This window comes from Peromyscus leucopus, chromosome 18 (genome assembly GCF_004664715.2).
Source record: "Peromyscus leucopus breed LL Stock chromosome 18, UCI_PerLeu_2.1, whole genome shotgun sequence".
NCBI classification, from domain to species: Eukaryota; Metazoa; Chordata; class Mammalia; order Rodentia; family Cricetidae; genus Peromyscus; species Peromyscus leucopus.
The window spans coordinates 131,240-151,380 of NC_051078.1; the positions used below are offsets into that span (position 1 = coordinate 131,240).

A 20,141-nucleotide genomic window follows, 5' to 3' on the forward strand; every position below is an offset into this window, starting at 1 on the left:
GGATCTCATTGTAAAAAGAAAAGGGAGAATATAGAAAGGGTAGATTACTGAATCTACTTTAATCAAAAAACAACCATTAATCTTACATATTTTACATTGGAATGGATTTTAGTTTATTGATACAAATTTGAAGTTAATTTTATTTTTTTTTTATTTTTTTATTTATTTATTTTTTTTTTGGTTTTTTGAGACAGGGTTTCTCTGTGTAGCTTTGCGCCTTTCCTGGAGCTCACTTGGTAGGTTAATTTTATTATACTGTATATAAATTTCTACTCTTGTTTAGGGTATTATGTTTATGCAATTCATTTAAAATATAATGTATGATTAAAAAATGCAGACTAATAGTCATCTATAATATTCAAACTTACAGTCATGTTAGTTAGGTTTTCTAGGTATACAGAGATATATTTCTGATATATTTCAAATGCCTCAAAGACCTACAGAATATGGCTTTTAAAATATTTAATAATCAAATAAAAAACTTAGGTTTTTCATGATAGTGAGACACATCTTCTCCTGGCAGCACCAATTTACTTCAGAGATGATGATAGACATTGAAGAAACTCTTTATAGAGTTTGCTTTCATATGGCAAAAGCTAGCCATGTGGGCAAAGAAACTGTCCTTGCCTCAATTGCTGACAATATACTGTCCAAATTGGACCAGCAGGATGTGATAAAGGTGACTGCTGAACTTTGCCAAGACAAGGTAGAACAGTCCTTTAAAATCCCCTGCTTAGCCAGGCGGTGGTGGTGCATGCCTTTAATCCCAGCACTCAGGAGGCAGAGGCAGGTGGATCTCTGTGAGTCTGAGGCTATCCTGGGCTACAGAGTGAGTTTCAGGAAAGGCACAAAGCTACACAGAGAAACCCTGTCTTGAAAAACAAAACAAAAAAATCCCTGATTTACAGGAAAGTCTTTCAGATATGCTAGGCCTATAGATCAAAGTTGGATGCTCCAATTTTCAGAGAAACTTTGGGTGACTGTCCAGGAAGATTGATGTACCTGCCATTAGGTAACATTTCACCCTTCTGGTGTCTTTGATGGAATCAGAGACTAGATAGTTATAGTTATGGTTTTCCTTAGTTATGATAAAAAGGTAAATTAGATGTAAAACTTTAGACTTACCAAGATAAGATAGACAATATAGTATTTTCTCTAATTTTGCCAAATACAAATAGACTGGATATTGTAACTGTAATTCTTACTGGATAACTGGGTTTTTTTGTATATAATCTGACTATGTTAATGTTAAAACCTTCCTTTTTAATTAGACAAAAGGGAGGAATGCTGTGGAATAATCTTCTAGTGCACTTGAATTGGTTTAATAAATCACTGATTGGCCAGTGGACAGGCAGGAAGTATAGATGGGGTAACCAAAGAATGCTGGGAAGAGGAAGGCAGAGCCAGGAGCTACCAGCCATATGCAGAAGAAGCAAGATGAAAATGTTGTATTGAGAAAAGTTACCAAGCCAGGTGGCTAAACATAGATAAGAATTATGGGTTAATTTAAGTGTAAGAGATAGTAATAAGCCTGAGCTATGGGCTGAGCATTTGTAATTAATATAAGTCTCTGTGTGGCAATTTGGGAAGTGGCTGCCAGGTATTTGGAAGTTGCTGGCAGGACAGAGAGACTCCATTTACAATACTTTGTTTTGCTTTCTCATGCTTTCCTTTCATATAATGACCACTCCAACAAAACCTCTAGCTTTAAACTACCTATCTGTATCTACAAAGTCATGAACAATTGAGTGTGACATGTCTAATCAGATGGAAACTTGGTTCAGGGGTTGACTTAACTCTTTCAAAATAGATCCATAATAGGCAGGAGAAGAGACATCAAGAGTCTCAGAAAAATATACCTCTATTGTTAGAACATTCACTCCTTGATTTGGAAGAACTTTTCAGAGGAATGCTGAGAGCAGGAGAAATGCTCTTCCCCAGGGATGAATATACCAACTAGTTATCCCATATCAAATGGTTAGCCATGAAAACATACTTAAAAGTAAAATCATACAGACTGATCAGATTATGTTTATGTATTTAGGAATATATACATAAATGTAATAATAGCAATTAATGAAAAAAGAGGGCATGAATTTGAACAAAGATTGAGAATATGGAAAGAGTATGGAGAAGGAACTGAAAGGAAGAAAGAGAAAAAGGAAATAATGCAATTATAATCTTGAAAACTAAAAGAAAAAAGTTTTAAAAGATATTGGAGAGCTGGAGAGATGGCACAGTGGTTAAGAGCACTGACTACTCTCCAGAGGACCAAAGTTCAATTCCTAGCACCCACATGGCAGCTCACAACTGTCTGTAACTCCAGGATCTAACACCATCACACAGACATATATGCAGGCAAACACCAATGTAAACAAAATAAAAAATAAATTAAAAGATATTGGAATCTTTGAGAAAGTCAATCAGTCAATGCTAATGAATGTTCAGAAACTGAGGCATCCCAGAATTTTGGACCATGATTTGAACTTTTAAGAAAATTTAAGCCGGGCGGTGGTGGCGCACGCCTTTAATCCCAGCACTCGGGAGGCAGAGCCAGGCGGATCTCTGTGAGTTCGAGGCCAGCCTGGGCTACAAGAGAGTTCCAGGAAAGGTGCAAAGCTACACAGAGAAACCCTGTCTCGAAAAACCAAAAAAAAAAAAAAAAAAAAAAAAAAAAAGAAAATTTAATAGAGTAAAATCATATCCATCCATTATCATTTGTCTATGATTGAAGAACAATAATATAAATAAGTAGTTATGACACAATGCATGCTTCCTGCTCATAACTGAAAACCTGCACAGACCATTGATGCCTATGAAGGAGAAACATTCCTTACCTAGCCAGATAGAGATTTGCCATTAGAGAAAAATTCCATATAAGCTTTATGATAGTAGACTAAAGGCGTAAAATATATGCTATTTTTCTTTCTTACTGGAATAAAATTCAAAGCCCAATCATATCTATTGGCATTTATATGTCCTTATAACAGACTTCCAACATATAGTCTATAAAATAATTTACCCAAAAAGAAAGGACAAAATTAGAGTTCATTAGGTCCATTTGAGTAAATCAGTGAGTATAAAGATAGTCTTCAAAAGAAGTAAAAATGGCAAGTAAATATGTGAATAAGCATTTCACACACTTATCTGCAAATGAGTGTAAATGGAAATTGTGCTGAGATTTTATTACAACTGCATCAATACAACTATAATAAGGCAGGAAGTAAGAAACAGTTGTGAGGGTGTAGAGAAAAACAAATTCTTGGTCTGTTGGTGAGTATGAACATTTATTGTGGAAATAAGTATATTAAATAACTTTTTGAAAACTAAAGTTACAACTACTCAGGATTTTGCTATACCATGTTTTTTCATTTATTTAATTTCTTTGAGAATTTTGTATGATGTGTTTTGACTATATCCACCCTTCCCCAAGCTCCTCACAGATCCACACTCTATCTACCATGCACCTGAATTTGTATCCACTTTTTATTATTTAAGTAAACCATTCCAGTACAATGTGTGATGCCAGTATATCCTTGAATGTGTAGCCATCCACTGGCTCATGGTCCCCCTCTCAGGAGTACAAAGGGAAGTAAAACAGATCCTCCCTCTCCCAGCAGCGATTAATGGCAATAGCTTCTTACCTAAGAATTAGGCTTAGTGTCCACCTTTCCTTTTCCTTTTGGAATTTTGTCTGGATTGAGCTTGAACAGGTCTTATGAATGTTGTCACAAGCACTATGAGTTCATTTGTGCACCTGCCCTACTGTGTCTGGAAAACACCATTTTTTTTTTGTAGTCAACTACTACCTCTGACTCTTATGCTCTTCCCACCTCTTCTGATGGTCCTTGATCTTGGAAAGAAAGTGTGTGATATAGATGTCTCAAGAACATCTTCCTCAAAAACCCGAAATCTATCTCTTGAAAGTTAATCACTTCTTTCTCGTAAAAATTATTTTTCTAAGATTTATTTACTTATTTATTAAAATGTACATGTGTGCCTGTGTGAGTTTTTGTGTACCATGTTTGTGAAGGTGACCACGGAGGCCAGAAAAGGACATCAGATTCCATGAATTTGTAATGACAAGTAGTTGTGAGCTACCTGATGTGGGTGCAGAAAACAGAACCTGGGTCCTCTGCAAGAGCAGTAAGTGCTCTTGACTGGTGAGCCACCTTTCCAGAACATCACTTCTTTCTCATTTAACTTTTCCCAATAAATAAATAAAAATGTTTTGCTCTGACATTATTTCTATTTTTACTGACAAAGAATCTGGGGCAAAGGGCAATATGGTAACTTGCCTCTAGTCACACAGCTAGTGAATAACTTGATTATAGCATTATTTTTACTAACACATAGATGCTGGGCATCAAGGATCTCTGTTTTATATGAACACTGCCAAGAATGTGCATGTCTAACTTAAAATCACTTCAATGTTATTTCATTTGCTCTAACACAATATAATAGATAAGACTGAAATTTTTATATTTATCTCATAAATAAGAAATGTAGATGTAACCAACCATCTTATTAAATAAGAAACACAGAGCCAATACAGAGACGAAAGCTAAGAGGTCAGAGCAATAGCTAAGAGCTAAAACCTTACCCTTCACTGTCGCTGTTGCTCTACCTCTCCAAAAAAGAGACCTACTTCCTGTGTGTTTGTCTTTATAGAGACTTTCTGTTCTGCCTTCTCATTGGTTGTAAATCGAATCACATGACTGCCTCATCACTGCCTGTCTGTACAGACCTCCAGGTCTTCTATGGTTGGTATTGAGATTTAAGGCCTGTGTCTCCGTGCTGGCTGTAACCTTGAACACACAGAGATCCACCTAGCTCTGCCTCTCAAGAGCTGGGATTAAAGGCGTGCACCACCACTGCCCAGCTTCTGTGATGGCTTGCTATTAGCTCTGACCCCCAGGCACATTTATTTATTAACATACAAATAAAATCACATTTCAGTACAAATAAAATATCACCATAAAGAACTCATGTTAAGCACTTTGCCAAATCAAGAGATGGCTTTGTGTAACTGTCCTACTGTCTCTGGAACACACTGTTTTGTAGGTATCAACTATCTCTGGCTCTCCCACTCTTTTTAACACTTCTTCTGAGATTATCCCTTATATTTGTAAACAAGGTGTGTGATATACATGTCTCAAGAACATTTTTCTCAAGCAATTCAACACTTAAAAGCTCTCAGCCATTTGGTGCCATCTCTGACTACCTAGTATTGAAACAAAAATTTGAAGACTGAAGGATCCCTCAAAGAAAGGGTTGTTTTGTTTTGTTTATGCCATTTTAGATGTAATCTATAAGAAGACCAGATGTGTTCTGAAACTTCCAGCAGCAATACAACACAGCAGTTGGAAACGTATCTGCTTAATTTAGGGCCAAGTGCATCTACGGGAAGGAAAAATCATATATTACTGACATTGACCTGAAGTGATTATAGCTGAGCAAGATGTGTAACACAAAACAGGACAAAATTTGAGGTAGTTAACAGTCCACAGTGGGAGATGAGTGTTGTATCTGGGCTTGCTGGATAATTAAGATACTACAGTGCCCAGGGTGTGATTACCTGGGAGTAAAGATTTTTTTAAAGTAAGGATTTGGGTACTAAAGAAAACATGGAATCTTTATTCAAATTGGTTTAATCCCATAGAGGCTAATTAATTAACTCTTTTCTCTCTACCTTTTTTCTGTTCCCCCATTTATGATTCAGTTTGGGACACAAAAGAAATTTTCTCTGCCACTAGATAGCTACACTTATTCTGTGTCTGCCCCCTTTGGTTGGCTTATTTCTGTCATTATTTGATATCATTTCTTTTCTCTAGCCCTCAAGATTATGATTTCCTTCAAAACATCTAAAAATCACCCCTTTTGCTTTTTCTGCATTCTTTTCCAATTTATTAGACAATGAAGTGGTCTATTGATGGGAATGTATGTGTTTTATTATTGGACAAAGCTTTTTGGAGGAAAGGGTCTAGGGTGCTATAGACCACTTAGCAGAACACTGTGCTTGTACATGGTGCTTCCCAACAAGGTATTTTCTCTACAACAATATGCACAGTTATTAATTACCTCCACAAACACTTCACAAACCTAGTGTCATGGCAAATTGTCTATATTCCCAGCACTTGGGAAGATGAAACAAATCTTGAATTCAGCCCTGTCTTAAAAACATAAAACTCAACAACTACCAACAACAAAACTGCTACAGTTTGGAAATTATTTTTATTTGTATTGTTCTCTGCCAGCAGAAAATTTTGCTTTTGTCTGTTTTTCTTTGTAGGTGTGTGTTTGTCTTTCACATAGGCCAAGAGAAAGGACCCTGAGGCCAAGTCATCTATTTTTTTCTAGGAGGGCACAAAAATTTGGAAAGAGAGGAAGTGTGTTTAAGGGAAATGTTCCAAGTATATATATTTAGGTGAAACATCAAGAAGAAAATAAAACTCTGATTTTGTGGAAGATCAGCAGAAATTTAGCTAATACTTAGGGATGAGTAGAGTCCCACAGGAAAGCACACAAAGTCTTTGAGCATGAAGTTAGAATTTCTCCTTCTTCTTGTAGCTTTGACCTTTTAACAGAATTAAAGAATAATCTCTGCCCCCAGAAGATGACTATTCATTTGGATTATGTCTTTGTCAGTGTCAAAGTTTTGGAAAGAATCAAGTCTTTGTTCAGTTTGCCCATATCCATATCATGTGAGCAGCATCCACCAAGGAGAGAAAGTAGCTTGTGTAGAAATGAAGTTACATGGAAGTCTATCTCTCAGCATACAATTACACCATCATTAGGATGCACTGTCCAGTTCTCTCTGTCTGGTCTTCATCCCAGTGTCCAATGCTGCTGCACTCCTATGATGTAAAAGGCTTGGAGAGGCAAAGAGCAGGAGCTAGTTGCTGAGGATGGTGCAACTTAACTGCAGGATGAGATGGAGGTTTGGCTCTTTTGTGAAGCCATGTTGTCAGATTGTGCTATGTTGATGGTCAAGAAAGCCTGTGATGGTAATTCAAAAGAAATGTAATATGTATCTATTTTGAGATAAGTTTAGCAACTGAAGGTTGGTAGGACTATTTATATTTCTCCTGTGGACTTATCACTGCCATATGTAATATTTAAAATTATCAGCTATAACAGCAGCAACTACAATAGAGTCATGTGATTTAAAGTTATTTTCACAAAAGGGAAGATCTCAAGAAGAGTTAACCACCTATTCTTTAATGTTTAAAAGACTTGACAGTATGCTTTTTAAAGTTCTGATACTCTGCATTTATATTTCCCTCTGTACATTACTGAACACTAATCAAGAAATTCATAAAACCACCCTTAATTCTGCACTATGGGCTGAATCTAATCATTCATGTACTCAACTACCAATGAATGTTTCTCTAAGAAAAGTTTATCACACTTAAAGAAATGTTCAACGTCCTTAGCCATCAGGGAAATGCAAACAAAAGTACTTTGAGATTCCATCTTACATTCCCTGATGCACAACTGGAAAGACACCTTTCACCTGCTTTCCTGAAACATCTTTCTTTAGAAAGCTTCTAAGTTCTTTCTTCGTGTCTTTGAAATATATACAAAATTTTTTGACTAAAGCATCTTTTGCCACTTTACAACCTCTGAATGTCCCTCTCAAGCATTTATAATCCATACATATAAGGTAGATAGATGATAGATAGATAGATAGATATAGATAGATAGATAGATAGATAGATAGATAGATAGATAGATGATAGATGATAGATTTGTGTGTGTGTGTGTGTGTGTGTGTGTGTGTGTGTGTGTGTAAAACTGTGATAAAAACATTTAACAGGGCTGATGAGATGGTGCAATCAGTAAAACACTTGCTGTGCCAGCATGAGGACATGACACCCACGTGTAAAGCCAGGTGTGGCAGTGTGCATCTATAGTCCCAGAACTGGAGCAGAGGAAAATACAGTTGGATTCTGGGAGTTTTTCAGTCAGTCTTGCCAAATAACTAAGTCCTGTATTAAGGAACAGACCCTGTTTCAAAAAATAATGGTTGGATATTAGTGGGGAAACAGACCCCTAACAGCTGAGTTTAATACCCTGAACACATAAGGTAAAAAGGCAGAACTGATTCTTGCAAACTATCCTCTGCTTTTCACACACACACACACACACACACACAATTATAATAGGAAAACTTTAAAAAATCAGATAAAGAAAGATTGAGGAAGAAGATATCTAATGTCTACCTCTGGTCTTCACACACATGTAAAGACACATGTGCACCCACACACATACACATGCACATACTTGTACACACACATATGCATGCACATATGCACACACAAACTTAACAAAAAAATCTAAAATTTAATTGTATATTATTGCTAAATACAGATTCAATGTTTCATGCCCAGCCCTTAGTCATCTTATATAACTTGTTATGGGCTGGATAATAGATCCCCACCTTCACTTCTCTCTAGTCCCTAGAGTTTTTGTGTGGTAAATTGGTGGGAAGGAGTAGATTCTGAGCACTGTTACTGTAGAAGTCTGGGCATCTCTGGACAATGAAGATTTTTCAACTGAATAGAGTGGCCAGTTGAATATTGCTAGCACACCCTACCCATCCGTATGCCCTTAAAGAGGTAGGAGTGAGGTTTGTTCAATATACCTCAGCCTATTTTCCCTTCACACTTATCACATAGGTATCAATCTTGGCAGCACTGAGCAGTTTCTGAATCACCTTGTGATCTCTTAAAGAATGAGAGACACAAATCGAGAGTGGTAATTTATGTCTTTTTTGAAAACATCTCACTGGGGAAACAAACTACTCATAAGGGAACACCATATTTGCAGCAGTAGATGGCCAACACAAAATAAATTCAATGGCACGTTTGGAGATTCCTTGTCTCATAATGTTATGTTGGGAATTTTTCTTTTTTTAAATTTTATCTTTCTTTCTGAAATTCTCCCCCACCACAGTTCCTTTGTGTACATCTTATGGCTTCTGGTTTTACATTTTTATGGGATGCCTGAGCATGTAAACAACCATGTCTCTGTATCTATATCTGTTTCTTATGACTTTTCTTGGTCTTTTTTTCTCCTGTTCATTTGTTTTGTCCTATTCTGATGTGTTTTTATTTTGTTTTATGTTATTATTATCTCTTAGGTACCTGTTTTTTTTTCTAATAAAAGAAGTAAGGGAGTGGATCCAGATGGGAAAAGAGGTGATGAGGAACTGGAAGGAGCAGAGGGAAAAGAAACCATAATCAAGATATGTTGAATGAAAACAAAACTATTTTAAAAATAAAAAGACATGGGAAAGACTTTAGAAACACAAAGACTCCAACACTGAAACAAAGACTGTCTGAGAAGAGATTTCTGATTCTCCCAGGTAATCGTAGGAGAGAAATATTTAAAATATTGTGGTTTCATTTTCTTGAGAGTCTAAGTACATTTTTTTTTAAATTACTGCATATCATTGTATTGGTTGTCTCTAATAAGATTAAAAATTATTTAGCATTTCATGTGAGCACACATTAATTAAAAGAAAAATTTGACTAATGATATAAATTATAAGATGCATCCTAATTGTAGATGTGTTACAGTAAAATACACATGTAGGATGCAAAATATACAGAATTCCTAACCATCCTGCTAAAATGAAACCTTGTTAAATTGACAGAAATAAGATCTATTCATTTAGTTAAAATATATCTCTTTGCTAGACAATTCTGATATTTTTGGATTCTGAAATTTATTTTGAGTAGCTTCAGGTTTGTGAGGGGAACTGGCATTCATGGACATCTTGACATTTTCTTGTGTGAGGCTGACATCTGGTGGACAAATAGCATAGGAGCAAAGCTTTGTAATTTAGAGTAGATGTTTGGTAAGGCAACCAGGCTCTGCAGTGTCCTTCACATGTTTTCTATTTTAATTGAGTGAGTCTAGGATTTAACTTCCTTTCAAAATTCTGTATGATATGCCTGGGTTTGAATAACCTTTGAATGAGAATTTACTCTTGGTGAATCTTTAAGACATGAGGAATAAAGAATTTTGATAAAGCTGGTGTTTTTTTTTTTTTTTTTTTTTTTTTTTTTTTTTTTTAATATTTATTTATCACACATACAGTGTTCTGCCTGCATGTATGCCTGTAGGCCAGAAGATGGCTCCAGATCTCATTACAGATGGTTGTAAGCCACCATGTAGTTGTTGGGAATTGAACTCAGGACCTCTGGAAGAGTAGCCAATGCTCTTAACCACTGAGCCATCTCTCTGGCCCTCCACCCCCTTTACTGTCTGTAATGGGTTGTTTAAAAAGATGGCCCAAACCTTCCCACCCCACATGTCTTTGTACTGCATGGTTTTGTCACACCATTAAGTGTGGAGTCTGCTTTCCATCCTTTTGAATATAGGTTAGTTTGTTATATATAACAAATGTATGGGAATCTTATGCAACTTCCTGAAATTATTGCAGCTTTTTGTTAAATTTCCATGTAATAAAGTCAGGCTGGATACTGGAAGATGAAACAATCCCACCCCCCCCCACACACACACACACAGAGAGAGAGAGAGAGAGAGAGAGAGAGAGAGAGAGAGAGAGAGAGAGAGAATCCATCAGATATTCAAGACAAAGATATCAGACACATCATTAATCCCTTTCTCCTCCCTTTTGATACAAAGCTTCAATATACAGCCCAGGCTGTGTGGAACAGAACCTTAGCTCAGGTAAGTCTCAAATTTGCTATCTTTCTTCCGCAGGACCCTAGTGCTGGGATTACAAGCATAGACATTAGGCCTGGATCAATAACTTAAAAATTAAACTACATATACTGTCTCCTTGCCTCCTGTATATAGGTCTCAATAAATAATTGCATATATACAAATATACAAACCTAGAAGTACAGGTGAAAGAGAAAGAATAGTGGTGAGCATTCCAAAACTATCGAGAACTGCAATAAATGTTGTTTCTAGGAAAATAACATTGAAATTTTAGATTGCTAACCAAGAAACATTGGTCTGGAAGGTGTATTGGAGAGTACATACCTGTACAAAGTGAAAGGATCCCTAACTAAAATGTGTACCCTAATGCTATTTTCTTTGTTATCCTAGTAGAGAGGTTGTTCTAAGACCTATTATTTGCAATTGAACAAGCCTTTCTGAATGTTCTGATATATGTTAAGTCTGAGCACCACTCATCTAGAGAAGTATTTTCTAGTTCCATCTGCAGAATTTTAAAAAATAATCACCCATTGATTCTGTGCCACACTTGTAAAATAATTGTACTAAGTGGGAACTTCCACTGTGGATATTCATACATTCTCACCAGGGAGAGGATGTGTCCACATATTGAAACACTGCCCAACACACAAGTCCACTTACTTCTTGAGTCTTCTCCAAGGCGAGTATGGTAGAAGTAGGGGTGCCTGGCTCTGCCGGGTGAGTGACCGTTCTCTTCTTCACTGTTGTTTTGTACCTGTGAATAAGATCCCATCATAACTGAGGCAGAACAAATGGGCAATAGGAGCGAGGAAAGGCACAGGATAGAAAGGAGTTAAAAAGAAGAATGAGGACTGAGTGCATTACAGAGGTATCCTTCTTTTGTTGTGTCAGACATCTGGTAGTCAGGTATGACTTATGTAACTACAGTCAACGAGTGGGAACATGCATGTGATTTTATTGTATATGATCACAGATTTTCTGTGTGATACAGATTTGAAAGCTTTTCCAAATGATCCTGATACTGAAACTTGATGGCAGTGCCATCTGTACATCAAGATCAAAGGAATGCAAAGTTTTAGATGGGGGGGCGGGGAGAATAGGCAGAAATAGATGGCACAGTACCTGAAGCCTGAACAATCCCTTCTTGAAAACTCTGTTTACCTAGAATCACAAAATCTGCTTGTCAAATGACCCTAAATTGTTTGCAAAGACCTGCATTGGTTTTGCTTGATGTCTGTTCTTGCAAGAACCTCTCCACATCAGTTTGTATCCATAGGTCCATGTCATTACCAATGGATGGCTGATTGTATAGGTAAGGGTTGTGCTAGCTACATAGTTTGCAGTATTCACAAAAGCATGTGAAAAATCCTTTATGTTTCCATATATATATATATATATATATATATATATATATATGTAGAAAGAAAAAGGAACCAAGTGTGAGGCTAGGAAAAAGCTCCCCCCACAGTTAAATGGATAAAACTCTTAGATTTGGAAGCAGAACTTCTAGATCTTAATGGTTACCTATGTGTATAAAAGACATATTATTAAATAATGTGTAGCTTTGTATATAGCTAACATTCAATTTCACTTATATGAAAAACATTAAAAAACATCAGTGCATGTACAATTCATGAGAAACTGAACTCTCTTAAGAAACTATGGCTCTTTCTTTTTCTACATCCATATTAGCATACTTAACAAAAGTTTCTGAATGTTCTCAAGTTGTGCTTTATTTTGTCCAGTGAGAACAAGACAATGGATTTGTTTTCCTTTATCTTCTGGGCAAGATACAGAGCTTTTCATGTCCTGCCTTTCTCTCACCTCCAGGACACTCACCTGCTCCAAGTCAGAAGCACCCTGAAGCTGCTGGGTTAGAGATTGGTGTAGCTCATGTCTGGCTTGGCTCTGTTTTTGTTTCTTCTGTATGATTGACAAGTCCAGTGATTTAATATTTTTGTCCAAGGGAGGACTTTGAAATAGGCTCTTTCTTGCTTTGCCCTTTCTTTCCCATGGACTCTCCTTCTCAGCTGAATGGGGCTTCTCCTTGATGGCATGTAGACCCCACAGCTCTCTCCTTATCTGTGCAGAGTCTATGTCGCACTGTGGACCTGCCCTGGCTAGAGCATGAGCACAGCACATGTCTCCCTGGGTTTCTTCTTTAGGGCAGAAAGCACATGGAATAGAAGAGGTGGACAGCTTTGTATTTTGTCCTGGGGGCACAGACTCTTCCTGAGGTGCTTGCCCATGCCCTGAGCCTTGCTGGAGACCTAGCTTCTCTCCTTTTACTCTGTCCATCACTTCCCACACAACTTGGTCCAAACTGTTCCTTTTGGGGTTAGTGTGAGATGGTAACAGCCGATCTCGGGAACCTGTATACAGGCACATTTTAGAGATTGCTTTCCGTAGACGTTCTCTGGGTGAGTGGGGTTCAGGCTCTGGAGCCAGAATCCTGATGGATGGCACATCAGTTGGGTCACAATTCCAGAACATGTTGGATGGCGTGAACTTTTGGACGGGTGTCTTAGACACATAGGAGTAGAGACAGAAGAAAGCATCAGCAGTGACAGCCAGCGTTTGCACCTGCTTAAACCGGCCTGAACACAAGGAATGAAGATGGTGACTATGGGAGCTCATTGGCAAATTACATTTTTCAATATGTCCACTCAAAATCTCCCCCAAAGCTCTAATTTCAGAGAGAGGTACCAGTTGATCCTCCAATTTAGATTTCAGGCACCCAGAGACCCATCTCTTTGTTTGCAGACTCCCTATCATCAGTAAGTAACTCAACAATGAGATTTTAATCTGGAATAAGATATAAGAATTTTGTGCTGATTTGAATCTGCTGATGGACAAAAGGCCTAAGCAAAAACATTAATGGCCCTAGGTTTCCTGAAGATAGTTTCTTTAAGAGAAAAAAAAGCAGACACCAAAGTGCTTCATTTTTGGAAAAATATAAATGAGAATGGAACAAGCAAAGGACAAAGTTAACTAAGAAAAAAGCAGGGTATGGAGCCACTGTTGCAGATGAGAGGAAGGTAAGGGAGAAGAGCATGAATGGAGTTGAAGTAACACTCACTGGCCAGCATCAGGCAGGGATCCTCCATCTCAATCCTCTGCATCTGAGATTTCAGGAAGAGTTGGAAATCAATGCCCTTGGCCTGAGAGGGGTTGGTGAAAAATCTTGCAGGGATACGAGATGTATCTTTGTGGTCCTCGTGACCAAAGCCCAGGCTGAAGAGGACATCTTCTGCATCTTCTTGTACCTGGTCCAAAATCTCTGAGATGCTAAAGAGAGGGGGTTTTGGTACATAGGACAACTTGGAGATATATGTGAATTCATAATATCTGTGTTGGTTTGAGTAAGAATGCATAGGCTCATATATTTGAATAATCAGTCACCAGAAAGTATTACTATATGAAAGGATTAGAAGGCTCAGGAGGTGTGCCTTGTTGGAGGAAGCATTTCACTGAGATTTCAAAAGCCCAGGCCAGGACTGGGCTCTTTTTCTCAGCCTGTGGATCAGGATGTAGCTCTTGTCTATTGTTCTAGCACCATGCATGTTGCCATACTCTCCACCATGATAATGGACTAAACTTCTTAAACTGTAAGCAAGCCCCCAATTAAATGCTTTCTTTTACAAGAGTTTCCTTGTAATAAAACAGTGACAAGGACAATATTTAATAACATTTAATCAAGACTAATATTTTTTTCCTGGACATTTCTCTATAATCTATTATGGCTTTGAAATTAGGTTTTACTATTTGAACTTAATTTCTGTGTCTGGGGCATAGGGAATATATCCCAGATCTGTTTATAAAAACTATTAACATAGGGCTTTGAACTGTTTCTACAGCTGAAAATAAATTTAAATAAATATGGAAGTGCCTTGAAAATGAAGAACAATACAGAGTCAGAGAAATTTGCCTTCATTGCTAACTTGTCAGTTCCTAATTGCATGCTGCCATAGATCTGGCTTTTGCTAGGTGCTTTGCAGTTTATCTGTCACTGCACTTGCCTTTGAAGTTGTGTGAGACAGCTAAACAGTTAGTGTGTAAAGACCATAGATCTTATAGTAGTCTCATTCTGAACTTAGGTACATTCAATACTTGATTTAGAAAGGTGTCCCCTTTTCTGGCTCCTGTTCATCTGGAGAAGTGCTATTTCACAGAAGGCTAAGTACTTCCTCTCTCCTTATCATGCACATGCTCATTGTAGCACCACACCGAATCTATTAGACACCTGTGTTCAATAACTTGTTTCAACAATGGAGACAAGGTTTGTGGATTATTTGAGGCTCAGGCTATCACTATCATTCTTTTCAGAAAGGATGCTAGAATTTTTTTTTAGTCACAGTTGGGGCCGTTTTGTTAATTAGCAGCTGGACTGTGAAGTCCCTGAACCTATCCTTGTGTTACCAGTCCTGTGTTCCTTTTATCTCCACGATTTTGGGTTTCCTTATCTGTGAGCTGCTGACATGGATTTGCTTGATCTTTGCTCACAACCATGGCTGAGTGTTAGAATCACCTTGCTAAACCACCATAATCTCTAACTGAATTCTAAATATTTATCTTTATACCCACAAATAAGTGCAGTCCTCATGCCTCATCAGGAAACTTCTTTTTGCAACAGATGGAAACAGGCACAACCAATCAAAATGCAGAGTTTTGGAGCCCAGTCCCAAAAGGGTCAGAGTGGAGCACAAAATTTTTAAGAGCCAGAGAAGCATGGAATTTTCTGTGAGACTCTGTCCTCAAGAATTTCAGAAGTTACACACGTAAAGTCCCACCAATATGACTGGCTAAACATAAGCTGAACAAGAACAATCACAATAAACATGCCAAAGTGGATGGAGGGAAGCCCATGAGGCCTCAGTCCTACACAAAGAACTACGGGCAACTAATGAATGCTGAGAACAGGAGAAATAGTCTTCCACAGGGATGAGCACACTAATTGGTTAACCAATACCAAATGGTCAGCCCTGAAAACATACATAGAAGTAACATTATATAGACTGAGCAGATTTCATTTGCATTTAGGAACACACACACACACACACACACACACACACACACACACACACACCAGCATTTTATAAAAAAGATGCCATGAATTTGAAAGACAGCAAGAAAGAGTATCTGGGGGGGGGTACTTTGTAGAAAGCAAAGGGTAGAGGAAATGATTTCATTACATTATAATCTCAAAAATAGCCAGGTGGTAGTGGTGGCGGCACACACCTTTAATTCCAGAACTTGGGAGGCAGAGGCAGGCCTCTGTGAGTTCGAGGCCAGCTTGGTCTACAAAGCAAGTTCCAGGACAGCCAGGACTACACAGAGAAACCCTATCTCAAAAAACAAAACAAAACAACAACAAAACCAAACAAAATAAATAAAAGAAATCATTAAAAAAAATACAGGCACCTGTGATGACTATTCTTGGCTTTCAACTTTATTTCATCTGGAATTAATTAAAGTCCAAATACAGAGGGGCACACTTGTGAGTGATTTTTTTTTTTTTTTTTTTTTTTGCTTAATTTGAAGTGGGGCTATCTACTTCTAATCTGGTTCTTTGAGGTAGAAAGACACACCTTTAATCCAGATTTTTTGAGCTGGGAAAACCCACCTCTAATCCAGGCCATGCTTTCTGCTAGAAGCCTATGTAAGAATATGGAAAAAGGAAGATTTTGTTCTTTGCCTGCTTGCTCTTGCCTCCCTAGCAAGTTCATTCCTTCACTGCTATTAAAGCCTACTTCTTTGGGACTCCAGAATATACTAGAGACCAGCTGAGACATCCAGCCTCCTGGACTGAGCAACTAATTGGTTCTTAGACTTTTCATTCATAGACAGCCATTATTGGATTAGCTGGACTACAGCCTGTAAGTCATTCTAATGAACACACTTTCTATATGTAGGGAGAGATTAATTCTTTAAGTTCAGTTAGTCTAGAAAACCCTGACTAATATAACACCTGAATCCTACATCTATACATTCTCATTAATTACTCTAGAAAACCCTGACTAATATAACACCTGAATCCTACATCTATACATTCTCATGAAGGTAGGGTTAGTCACATGGGAGTAAAATGTTAAGTCTCAGTATCATGTCTCAAATTAAATCTGTGTCCATAAATTTCTGATACTCTTACTGTATACCACTAATTCTTATTACTTTCTATCTTGTTTAGATTTATTTGCATGCATATCTTGTCCATTCTTTGGAATACTTGAGACCCTTAAGACAAACCCTGCTTCAGCTTTGCAAGTTCCATACAGTCAATGCCTGGATTGAACAAAACTTTGTATTATTTCTATCAACAAATAAGTTAATCACAAATACACACAGTTTATTGAATACCTATTATACATCTAGGTACTGTGATTGTATTGTTACTACACCTCCTGGAGTATAGGTTCAGTAGAAAAAGGTTCCTGTGTTTATTACACAGTACCCATCTCTGAGATGAAGATTCCTCTATACCCCTCCCTCTTCTTGGTACAAACATCATCATATTTTTTTGATTGTACATAGAAAATGAATAAAAGCTCCATCATGCATATCCACAGCTCATTCTTCACTGCTTCTCATCCCTCAATGAACCTAACCCTCCAAAATTTACTACTTACCTTGAACTAGTTTTGTTGGTCCCACCAGTCATGCTGCTGGAAGCCAAACTACAGCCAAGATCAAGTAATTGGCAAGGCCTGGGTGTCTGGAGAAAATTCCTGCAGAGATCAAATTGATGCCATTCAACTCCAGTTTCTAATCTATACCTAGCCTCAAGTTCCCATTACTGAGTATAATTTTTCTGTATTGAAGAAACAGACTATGCCTTCCTTTGCTAGCTAGAAAGCCTTACTCTTGCCATGTATCTTTAGCCCTTTTCTTTAAATTTCTGATTCTGTACCTCCTCCAGTTTATTGTGACCTGGAGGACACCATTCAAACTGTTTGAATTTCATACTTACCTGGAGAAGAGGTTTCCATTGGTGGCCAGTAGTGTGGCTGAATAGAAACAGAAAGGTAAAAAGTTAGACTGGAAAACGAAAAGCACTTGTGTTGTTTCTCAGGCCATAAAATAGCTCCACTCTTTCCCTCTATTATTACTGCAGGCCAGCTCAATGGTATAGAGTTTGGGATCTCAATATCATCTAACACAGCCTAAGAAGTGCCCCAGACATGTCAAGCAAACACCTAGCCTGGATTCTGAACTTATGATCTATAATTGAGGTCTAGTCAAGGGCCTGCCTGACCTGAGCATGGGAGGTCACTGAGATCTCTAGGATCTTGTTTCTGCACATCATGTTGGTCTCTTACAAATCTCTGGAGATACTTGTAAGTGTAACACAATCTTAAAAGGTCTTATTAATAGAAAACTTGGAGCCAGATATTGGGGTAGATACTGAGAGATCAGAGAAACAGAACAAGCCACAGCCAACCTCATCTTGCCAACTCCTCAGCTGATCCTGTTTCCATGAATCCTCAGACTGAAAGCCTATGAGTCCTCACCTGGAAGGCAATCTCAGCTGAACTTCCCCAAAGCCTCTAGTTCTTGGTCCTTATGCCTTATATACCTTTCTGCTTCCTGTCATAACTTCCTGGAATTAAAGGCATGTGTCCTTCCCAAACAAAGACATGAGATCTCAAGTGCTGGGATTAAAGGCATGTGCCACCATGTCTGGCTCTATTCCCAGTGTGGCCTTGAACTCACAGAGATCCAGACAGATCCCTGCCTCTCAAGTGATAGGATTAAAGGTGTGTACCACCACTGTCTGGCCTCTAATCTAGTCTAATCTAGTGGCTGTTCTGTTCAAAAAATAAGTTTTATTGGAGTGCACAATATATCAACCACATTTCCCTTTTTTGTATAAAATAGTAAAAGAAGGTTATAACTAATGTAAGACAAACTATATACAATAAGTACAATAATTATATACAATATATACAGTCAAGAATTACATTGACAATGTCCAGTCCACTAACATTTGACAAATTCAGAAAAAAATTCATTATTTATCCTATTTTGGTGAGTCCAATACAAAATTTGTATGCAATATACAAAAATTCAATCCAATGTAAAGTATTTAAAACAAGTAGTTCCTTTTTAAAAGTAGATTTAAAAGTCTACCATTTTATCTCATCAGGTAAGAAGCAGTGCTTCTTTTATTTAAACCCTTGTCCTCTGCAGCAAAATCTATCCCTTAAAACTACTTCTCAAGGATAGGCATATAGCTCAGTGATAGAGCATTTTCTAGCTGGATGGAGCACTGGGTCTGATGCCCAATATAAAGATGAAGTAGAAGACAAGGAAGAAGCTCTCAAGCTTTTCTGTTTCTTTAGGCTTCTAATAGAGAAAAGAAGTCATGAAGATGAGTGAATATACAGCAGATTTTATGGTGCTTTGATATTGTCTCCTCAAGCACCATAAAAAGACTGTCAGAAATCATAATAGGCAGGTGAAGAAGTATTTCTAAATCTGGGATACTTTCTGTGTTTATCTTATATCAAAACAAACAAAACAAGAAAACCAAACAATTCTTTCTCTCCAGGTAGAACCCTAGGAAGACCCTGATTCTTTATTTGGTTTCCCTTCCACTCTACCCTTAAATCATACCATGTAATCCTTTGCACTGATCCCAACATCATACAGCTGTGCCACTCACCATCTGCTCCAAGACTCAAGTCATCTTCAAAGCTGGTCCCATGGCTAGAGTACCCTACCAAAATATCACAGAAAAGTTGCAGAAAATAAAATCAGGACATACTATAAACATACACACACACACACACACACACACACACACACACACACACAACTGCACACTTGAACATCTAAACATGTCCTTGGACTTATATAACTTACACCAACATGCTAGATATCCACATGCTCCCTCAGCTTTATGTCAGCAATCACAGTCATGTTTTGATTAAGAATTATACACATTTTTGTGTAACTTATCTGTGTACTTTGTCATACATAATCATGTACATAATACCCTGCCAAGTAGTTAATACATGAGGGTGTGTGACCACATTCAGGGACACACAAATATAAATTCACACAGTTCACCAGGTTCTTCTCCAATAGTAGTTGTTAGCAACCACTAACAAGTAATCCATTAATATTAGAGAACATTTGCTTTGAGGTAGCACTTATTTTGTACTTTCTAGACTAATCTATAACAAATAAATGGTATTTTTAAGAAACTAAAAATACTCATAATCTCAAGCATACACATAAATGTGGGTGTGTATAAACACACACACACACACACACACACACACACACACACACACAGCTATACAGAATCCAAGAAGAAAATAGAACAGCTCACCATTGTAGTTGGATTGCCCTGCTTCTTCAGAAAGTCCCTCCTCAGTGTCTCTAAAGCCAAAAGAAAAAAAAATCATATTTTCATGTCTTTCTTCAAATATCTTCCACAT

General features: G+C 37.6%; 1 protein-coding gene across 2 annotated transcripts in view; it reads right to left on the reverse strand.

Annotated features, from left to right (window-relative positions):
• Positions 1 to 4,916: 4,916 nt before the first annotated feature.
• Tespa1 (thymocyte expressed, positive selection associated 1) overlaps positions 4,917 to 20,141 on the reverse strand; it is a 33,533-nt gene continuing 18,308 nt past the window's right edge. For both annotated transcript variants that reach the window (XM_028857850.2, XM_037211934.1), the window contains 8 exons: positions 20,033 to 20,082; positions 19,361 to 19,414; positions 17,666 to 17,702; positions 17,325 to 17,423; positions 13,778 to 13,986; positions 12,538 to 13,295; positions 11,359 to 11,452; positions 4,917 to 6,999 (listed from right to left, as the gene is read on the reverse strand). In XM_028857850.2, coding sequence (XP_028713683.2) covers positions 6,968 to 6,999; positions 11,359 to 11,452; positions 12,538 to 13,295; positions 13,778 to 13,986; positions 17,325 to 17,423; positions 17,666 to 17,702; positions 19,361 to 19,414; positions 20,033 to 20,082 — 1,333 coding nt within the window. In that variant the 3' untranslated portion in view covers positions 4,917 to 6,967. The remainder of the gene's footprint in view (positions 7,000 to 11,358; positions 11,453 to 12,537; positions 13,296 to 13,777; positions 13,987 to 17,324; positions 17,424 to 17,665; positions 17,703 to 19,360; positions 19,415 to 20,032; positions 20,083 to 20,141) is intronic.